The sequence below is a fragment of the Fringilla coelebs genome (genome assembly GCF_963513975.1).
Source record: "Fringilla coelebs genome assembly, chromosome: 5".
NCBI lineage: Eukaryota > Metazoa > Chordata > Aves > Passeriformes > Fringillidae > Fringilla > Fringilla coelebs.
In genome coordinates this window covers 42,288,539-42,297,545 of record NC_140033.1, presented here as the reverse complement: position 1 = coordinate 42,297,545, position 9,007 = coordinate 42,288,539, and the positions used below count along the sequence as shown (strand labels likewise).

Genomic DNA, 9,007 nt, shown 5'->3' with positions numbered 1-9,007 from the left:
TTGCTTGAAACTGCAGCGACTGATGTGCCAACTTTAATTAACATCACGGGTATTTTCTTTGTGGAACACACAGGACTGCCCGTGCAACTATCTGTTCCCAGGGTCACACTCTCCAGCCACTCACTACCTAAAGAACCTCCTTCAGCTGGGGTTAAAAACAGCGAGCCCTGAAGGGCAATAGTAGTGGAAGAGAGATTAGCCTCTCCCGAACAATTTTACTTCAAAGCAGATGTTGGTGGCAGGATTAGCATTCAGGCCAGGCTTCTCCTGATTTATTGTCGCTCCTCGCTTTTCTCTTACCCATTTACTAACCCGCACCTTGGAACCGCCGCTCCCGGCTCAGCCTCCGGCCCCAGCTCGCCCCCGTCCCCGGCTACCCCGGCGCCGCTCCGACGGGCACCGCAGCCCAGCCCTCCCCTCCGCCTCCCGGTGCGGCGGGGACTGCGGCGCCCTTCCGCCCGGTCGGACCGGGGGGAAGCGCAGGATGGCGGCGGCGGGGCCCCACCCGCAGGAGGAGCCGGTGCGGCGGCCGGGGCCGCCAGCGCGGGCGCTGCCACTTGCGAGGGCGCGCAGCGGACCCCGCCGTGCTGCCGGCGGTCCCGGCGCTCCCCGAGCCCGGGGGTGGCTGCGGGCTCGGTGCTGGCGGCGGACTCACGCCGCGGCCGGGTGAACGCGGTTCAATGACAGGCTACCTGGAGGAGCCGGCCGGGCCACTTTCCCTGCTCACGTTTGCGGGGCGGCCCGCCCGGGCTGCTGCAGGAGCGCCTGCGGCTGCCCCTGCGGCGGGGCCGGCTCCCCGGCTGCGCTGCGTGCAGCGAATAAAGCCGGGCCGCGTAGGAAGAGATTAGCTCGGGGTTTACTCTTCACCCCCGTAGGGATCAGCCGAGGACAGAGCCTACCCGCCTCCCTAAAAATGGGATTCCCAGAACGCCATAATGAAAAGCCGGGCCACGATCAGCTCGGGGGAACCGGGGGGAACACGGCCGACCCCCGCGGGGTATGACTTAGGGAGCGAAAATATGGAGGGAGGGAGAGAAAAGAAAAAGTGCCATTTGTTCCGCCGGAGCGACGGCCGCCCCGGGGCTGGTGCCGGCGGAGGGAAGGGGGGAGCGCCGGGGGGAGCGCCGGGCCGCGCCCCCTCACCTGCCCCCGCCGCCCCCGCCCGCCGCGCCGCGGCTGCCGCTTGTTTGCACTCGGCTTATCCGGAGCGGAAATTCCTTTCCGTTTTTGTGAATGACAAACTCATTAACGATTCATCAACACAACCTGTTCCAGCCGGCCCGTCGCCGCGGCAACAGCCCCTTCCGCGCGCCCCCATTGGCTGCGGCGGAGAATGTATCCATTGAGCGGAGCCGCGGTTGTACCCATTGAGGAGCCGCCGGGCGCCGGGCTGCGCGGGGCCGCGGCCGAGGGGCGCTGCGGGCGGCGGCGGGGCAGCGCCGCAAAGCAAAGCAAAGGAGGGGAACGCAAGGCAAGGGGCACCGCCACCGCCGCAGCGCTTCCGTGCTGAGCCGGGGAGCCCCGCTCGGCGGCGCGTTAATTGGATTTCATTCACTCGTGGCGGAGGAAAAGCCCAAGGGCTCGGGCTGCAGCGGCGATTAGGCAGGTTCATTCAGGGATTCATTGACAGAAAAAAGAGGAGACGGGGCAGGCTGGCTGCGCGCACGCAGGCACACACACACGCGCACTCGCACACACGCCGGGGCCGGGGCTGCTTCTCCCTCCCCGTGACTCCACCGCCGCCCGGCGCGGGGGAAGCGGCGCGGGGGGGGCTGCGTGATTCATTTTCCTGGGGCGGAGGGAGATAAGTTGTGCGGAGTTAGAGGGGTGCAGCCCGCCCGCCGAGCCAGCCGCATGCCTCTGTGAGAGAGAGGGGCGCTTCCAGAGCACGCTCCGCTCCCCCCGTCCTTCCTCATGCTAGATACGTTCAGACCCGTCCCTTTCGCGTCGGAAATGGCGATTAGTAAATCCGTGGCGTGGCTGAACGAGCAGCTGGAGATGGGCAATGACCGGCTACTGCTGATGGACTGTCGGCCGCAGGAGTTGTACGAGTCGTCCCACATCGAGTCGGCCATCAACGTGGCCATCCCCGGCATCATGCTGCGGCGGCTGCAGAAGGGCAACCTGCCCCTGCGGTCCCTCGTCGCCAGCAGCGAGGAGGACCGGGAGCGCTTCGCCCGCCGGTGCGGCACCGACACCGTAGTGCTGTACGACGAGCACAGCCGCGACTGGAACGAGAACACGGGCGGCGAGTCTGTGCTGGGGCTGCTCCTCAAGCGCCTCAAAGATGAAGGCTGCAAGGCATTTTATCTGGAAGGTGAGAAGGGCCGCCTAGGGTTGGGGGAGAGATCTCTGCCCGGGTAAAGGGAGGGGGGATGCGGTCTGCAGCGTTCCCCGGGCAGTGGATTGATGCGCCAGGAGAGCACCGACCTGGGTAGGGGGCTTTTCCCTCTACTCTACCCCTCGTCCCCCCCTCCCGACCCCCCCCCCCCCCCCGCCCATCCTTATCCTCGCATTGTTTAAAGAAACCTTGATGTCTGAAATCACTATGGCAGCGTGGGGAGGACAGGGCTAACGGGGATTCCGTCATGAGCCTGGCAGAAGGAATTGCCGCCGAGGCACCTCTCCAGCGGTCCCCGCAGGGCAAAGCGGTACAGAGCTTTAATCTTGAATGTGCTGAGCCCTCCACCGCAGCGGACGTTTTTCTTAACCCTTCCTTTAAGTTAGTCTGTCTGCGTTGTGAGTGTGACATGTTTTTTCTTCTTTTTCCCGGGGCTCGAGAGGGTGCAAACCCAGACGCTCCTTTGCAGGCAGGGCTGTACCAGGGAAGTAAGTCGACATGCCGACTTATATCAGGTTGCATTTTCTCCTCTTCGCTTTTCTCTCCAGGTGGTTTTAGCAAGTTCCAGGCCGAGTTCGCCGTGCACTGTGAAACTAACCTAGACAGTTCGTGTAGCAGCAGCTCTCCTCCTTTGCCAGTCCTGGGCTTGGGAGGCCTCCGAATCAGCTCCGATTCATCATCCGACATTGAATCTGACATTGACAGAGACCCCAATAGTGCCACCGACTCCGATGGCAGCCCTCTTTCCAACAACCAGCCTTCCTTTCCGGTGGAGATTTTACCCTACCTCTACTTAGGCTGTGCCAAGGACTCCACTAATTTGGATGTTTTAGAAGAGTTCGGCATTAAGTACATCTTGAATGTTACCCCTAATCTGCCTAATCTCTTCGAAAACGCCGGTGAATTCAAGTACAAACAGATCCCGATCTCTGACCACTGGAGCCAAAATCTGTCTCAGTTCTTTCCTGAGGCCATCTCCTTTATAGGTAAGACCCGGTTACTTGCTAACATCTACATGTCAAGAGGCAGAATTCGTTATATTTTGCAGAATTCGTGAATTTCGGGCGAGAAGCGGTAGCAGCATTTATGGCCGTCTCTGGGGCATGCCCCGTTCTCTGATTTTAAAGCCGGCTTAAGTTGAGGGGCTGTTGGGGACTGTTTGGGGGGGTTATTGAGAAGTCCCGGTGAATTGTAAGCGACACTTTCAGGGTTGCACAGGCATATCTGATTTGTCTGGCCCTGGAATTCCTCCTTGAGTCATTTGTGACTGAGCCCTGTGCATCTTGGGGGGATCTTCTTAAACCATTTCCTGGCGGGTGGGGGGCAAATGAGCCTGGGGTCGATAGCTTATTTGATAGTTTTCTTTGTTGATGTTGGTTTTGGGGTTGTTTGCTTTTGGGTTGTTGGTTTTGGGTTTTTTTTTTCCTTTTTCCTTGATGTTACTGAAGTGCAGTATAATAAAAAGAAACGATCTGGAAATCTAACTTTAGCTTTTAAATGCAAGTTATGAATAAGCGGTGTCCCTGGCAAATACATTGCCAGAGTTTAAATTAAATCTCATGGTAATAATGATCTACTTCTTGGGCTCGGTGCCTCGGTCAGCAGGCCCTCAGACGGAAATCTGTACCCTTGGGCCCAAGGAGTTCTGGTTAAAATCTGCACTCTCCTTCGTTTTGGGGAGGACTCAGATTGCCCCATCGGGGTGCGGTGGGGTGGGCATTGCATTATCTGTTGGGAAGCTGTGCTGTAATCCGGTTGAATGATACCGGTAATAGTGGAGAATGTAGGTAATCTGAGCCTAGCAGGAAGAAATGTGGGCTAGAAGCCACAAAGAAACTAATCTCCAGGCATTGTAATGCATTTCCTATTACAAAGGAACCCATTTTCAACCAATGTTGACATCCTGTTCCTCCTAATAGGCTGTCCCCTGTGACTTCCCTCATTCTTTTAAAATGCCTGAATACCTCCATTGTTAGCTGCACAACAGTTGGAGAATAATTTAATAGACCTTTGCAGTCTGCTGGTCTGTATAAAGCCTTTCAGTGACATATTGCAGGATTTCCATGCTGGGGCAAGGGGACTGTAAGAATTTAAAGGCAAATCTCCAGCCAAAAAGCCTGTCTTTTAAACCTGGCTTTTAAAACAGTGTCATGCAGCGTGTCCTGCTCCCTTTGTCTCATTCTTAGTTTTCTCAGCTCTTGGACTTGGGTAGTAGGGGGAGTGGATTCCTCTCTTGTCCTGGTTTTAAGCCGCTGAAGTTAACTCTTGAGTTGCACTGCTGGCCGCCGGGATCAGAATTGTACTTTCTTCCTACTTGATGCTAATCTCATTTGCGTTGAGAGATCAGTTACCAGCCCTCTGTCTTACGTGTCCTTCTCTGCCTCTTTGTCCAGATGAAGCGCGGGGGAAGAACTGCGGTGTCCTGGTGCATTGCTTAGCAGGGATCAGCCGCTCGGTCACAGTGACGGTGGCCTACCTCATGCAGAAGCTGAACTTGTCCATGAATGATGCCTATGATATTGTCAAGATGAAGAAGTCCAACATTTCACCCAACTTCAACTTCATGGGTCAGCTGCTGGACTTTGAGCGGACTCTGGGACTGAGCAGCCCCTGCGACAATCGAGTGCCGAACCAGCAGCTGTACTTCACCACCCCTTCCAACCAGAACGTCTTCCAGGTGGATTCCTTGCAGTCCACGTGAGCTCCCACCACCTCCCTTCTCCTGTCCGTTTCGTGGGATCACTCCTCAATGGTTTCTCTTTGGCAGTGATAAAGAAACGCAGCTTTCTCTTTTTCTGGCCTCTGCTGTTAGCAAGCAGCTGCCAGCGCAGGCAACTCAAGGTTACCCAGTAGGGAATCGCTCTCGCAAAGGGAGGGGACGCGGCGGGCGAGCTCTCCGGGCAGCACCGCGGTGCCCGGGCAGCAGGTGGGCAGCGCCTTCATCCCTGCTCGGGCAGCAGCCGGGGTCCGAGGACTTCCCGTGTGCTAGGGTGAGGCTGGGCAGGCTGGGCACGTGTTCTCGAGAGGCTGGAACTGTCCTTCTGCCCTCTGCTCTCAGATCTGTGACACGCATCTTTGTCTTCAGTGAAGACTGGTTATTTTTGTTTGTTTGTTTGTTTTAATTTAGAGGAGCCAAAGAAAGAGATTTCAGCTTAGTGCGTTTGGAGTACTTGTTTGCTAGGAGCTTGGTAGTGTTTTACTTGATCAATGTAAATATTTAACCTTAAATTTATTTGCTTTTTTTTTTTTCCTTAATTCACATGTACTCAAGAAATCAATCCGAGGGACACCTGTGTTTTTGTTCTTTTCATAAATTTTGCTCTGTTTGTTTGTTTTAATTGCAAAGAATATATTTGCAGCATGCTGAATTTCATTGAAGCAAGCTTTCCATGAGGGAGAAATGGCAATGGTAAGAAGTTTGCAGATCAGGTTTTTTTGAGGAAGTGGAGTCTCTTCTTTCATATATCTTTCTTTTCCTTGTGGTGATTCTTTTTTTTTTTCCACGTGCTTTTGATGTAGGTTCCATATGATATATATATATATACATATATATATATTTAAATTAAATTAATTTTTTGCCTTACCTTTTGTAAATAGATCATCTGGGAGGAGGTTTGTCTTTGAATGCGAAAGATTTTTGATGACTTTTTAAAACTTTCAGATGTGCTAAACAGTGCATTACCTCTGTACAAATTCTTCAGGGAGCTTCACCTCAAATGCAATATTTTGCGTCTTTTTTTTTTTTTTTTTTGTATAAAACTGGAAGTATGTGCGAGCATTTGTACCTGTGTGTACGCACAGTGAACCTGCACACGGTTGCCAATAAGGGAGAGTCTAATCTACAGTGTAAAAGTTTTAAGATGGAATTTATTATAAGAATGTAAAACCTTAAATTATTAATAAATAAATAACTATTTTTGGCTATGGAGAAGCTGGCTGGTTTATTCCCCCTGTCCCCTCTGTGTAGTTGTGGTTAATTGCACATACCCATATGGTTATGTTTAAGGGCAATAATTGCTCTCAATAGCTTTTGTACATCCCCCTAAGATAATAAAACCTTGATTTCCCCTTTGGTCCACCAGTGCCTAAATGAATAAACAGTGAATGTGCTAGATTCTCATCTTGCTTTGGTGAAGGGAATGCTTTTGAAGGCCTGTAGGTTAATTACAAAATACTCCAGCATCTCTTTGCTATACTAGGAATGCACCTGACTCTGGGCCATAATTTTTTTTCCTCATTATTACTAAGAGTAAGGAGGTGTTGTTTTCTGTCTTTGTTTATGAATTCTGGTCACTATTACAGATGCCAGGAGATGGGTTCATGCTCTGCTTAGCTGTCTGGCAGGAACTCATTTCACAGAGATTCATCAACAGTCTGCAGCCTGTAAATGATTTTTCTGCTGCCATTCAGCCACCTTGCAACTTAATGAAGGCAGGGAGGAAAAGTCTATATATACCCTTAGTCACCTCATTTCCTCTTTGGATCATTCGAGCAGCTCTGTCTCTGCAGAAGGAAAAAGGGGGATTATAGCACTTGCAACACTTCCTGCTGCAACTTATATTCATTAACATCCTTCCTGATGATAACTGGCCCAAGGCAGGGTGGTGCCAAAATCTGTGTGCAGTACCACAGAGAGGGGCTGGGGCTGTCGGCTGAGGTACTGCAGAACTCCTGGCAGCCAAAGCACATCTGAAGTAATTTTAGAAACTGCAAGTGTGTGAAATGAAATGCAAACAAAACATGGGAAAAAAGTGAGTCAGTGTCTCATGCAGTGGCCTAGATTGAGCGCATAAACTGTGAAAGTAGAAGTGGGTTGCAGTTAAACTTGGCTTGTGCTAATCCAGTTTTGAACGGTTTCCGCTCTTGGCATTCCCTGTGCTGTTCTGTTCAAAGTGGAGATTTGCAAGCAGCTCTAGCAATTTCCTGTCCAGCTGCAGCTCAAGTGACTCCCTTGTTTGGTTTTTTTTTTTTTTTTTAATATGGTCTGTGGATAATTTTAGCCAGTTTCCTCTTTGTGGATTATTAATCTGCTTTCCTTGTAGAACCTACATAGCTGTGTCCCTACTGTTCTGCTGAAGTTAACAGATGGCCTCCCTGCCACTTCCTCTCGTTTTGCTATGGGTTTGTTGTCAGGCCACTTCTGAAATTAATAGTGTTTTCTGGCCGGCTGCCACAGGCCATTACCACAAAGGGGAAGTAACACATCTGAATAGCAGGAAGCCGGGCAGGGTCACAGCGTGAACTGAACCTGTTGAGTGCAATCAGACCTCTCCCATTTGGCAAGTGTAAGGCTCCTCTTCCCTCCCCCTTCGAATACTCCTCGCACAGCAGAGAAAGGGCTGGCACCAAATGCCTCAGCTGTTTGCACCGGGCAAATACTTCCGGCTGAAGGAGCTGCAAATGTGACTCGGTGGCCCTCAAGATGGGGAGGTAAAGATCAGTATGTGGCTGTGCAGCCCGGGGAAGGAGAGCTTTGGCTTTTTCTGCAAGCTGCTTTGAAAAGTTAATGCTCACAAGGGCTTCCTGCTTCCTTCCTGCTGCACCGAATGACTAACACCAAATGGGTACTTCTGCAATTCATCATTTCTTGCGACAAGCAGGCACAGAGGAGCTCTGCTCACACACACACATACACACACACACATACAGCAGAATCAGGCTGAAAACTTGTTCCAGATTTTTCCTTGAGCGAGGCCCAAAGCAGGGCTGTTTCAGACCCTTGGCTGAACTTGAACCAGGCTGCGTGACAGCGACTTTGGTCACAGGCAACCCCAAATTACAAGTGGAGCCAACCCAAAACCTGGTTCAATGTCTGATTTTGCTGGGTGTGTTGGCAGTCGTAGGCTGGCTCTGAATTACAAGGGGCTTGGAGGAAAAGTGATGAGAGCTCTAACCTGCAATGCTCACCCTCCCCACAGAGGTTCCCAAATAACTGTCCGAGCATGGTGCAGGGAATTGCTCATCCTCCATGAGCACTTGCCAGCTTTTCTCGTGCTGAGTTCTGCTTGCTTCTGCAGTGTGTGTCCTGCTTACTCCATCTATCCCTTCCCCAGCACTTGTTTCAAAATAATTCACTTCCTCTGTCCCCTGCTTCATTTCAGTCCTTGCTGGGATGGGGCAGAGGTCTCAGACTTCTGAAGGGCTTGGCAGCTATTACAGTTCCTCAGCTGGTAAAGTAATTTGTGAAGGGAAGAATAAATCCTTTGTGCCTGTAGGGACAGGCCTGGTGTGTAGAGGAGGAAAGAGGAGAAATGGCTACCCTTTGCAGCTAACAAAATCACAACCTGCCTCTTCCTATTATAATGTAGTAATGTGAGGTAAGGAAATGCTTCAGAAGCTGTGGAGATTCTAGGAAGGAAAACTGTACTCTTAGGAGTGACCAGAGCTTTCTCACATGACCCATCTACCTTTAATACAAAGGATGAAATTGTGTCCTGTGGCACCCTGTCCTATTTGCTCTGGTAAGGTCAAGATTTCCATTTGTGTCTGTGTACACACTTTACTTTTCATTTTCTGTGCACTAGCAACATGTAACATTGTGTTGGTTCCCCTTCTTGCATTTCCTCTTTCCCATTCACACCCTTTCAAACTGCCCTATGCCTCCTTTCAAAACATCTTAACTCTCTGGTTTTTGCTGTGGTAGCCATAATTTTCCCCATATTCTTT

At 51.6% G+C, this 9,007-nt stretch overlaps 1 protein-coding gene across 1 annotated transcript; it reads left to right on the top strand.

Annotated features, from left to right (window-relative positions):
- The first annotated feature begins 1,384 nt into the window (after nt 1–1,384).
- On the top strand, nt 1,385–6,337 carry DUSP6 (dual specificity phosphatase 6). The gene is made up of 3 exons (XM_084206302.1): nt 1,385–2,317; nt 2,890–3,327; nt 4,735–6,337. The coding sequence occupies exons 1-3, from the start codon at nt 1,915–1,917 to the stop codon at nt 5,040–5,042; spliced, it is 1,149 nt and encodes a 382-aa protein (XP_084062428.1). The 5' UTR covers nt 1,385–1,914; the 3' UTR covers nt 5,043–6,337.
- The last annotated feature ends 2,670 nt before the right edge of the window (nt 6,338–9,007 follow it).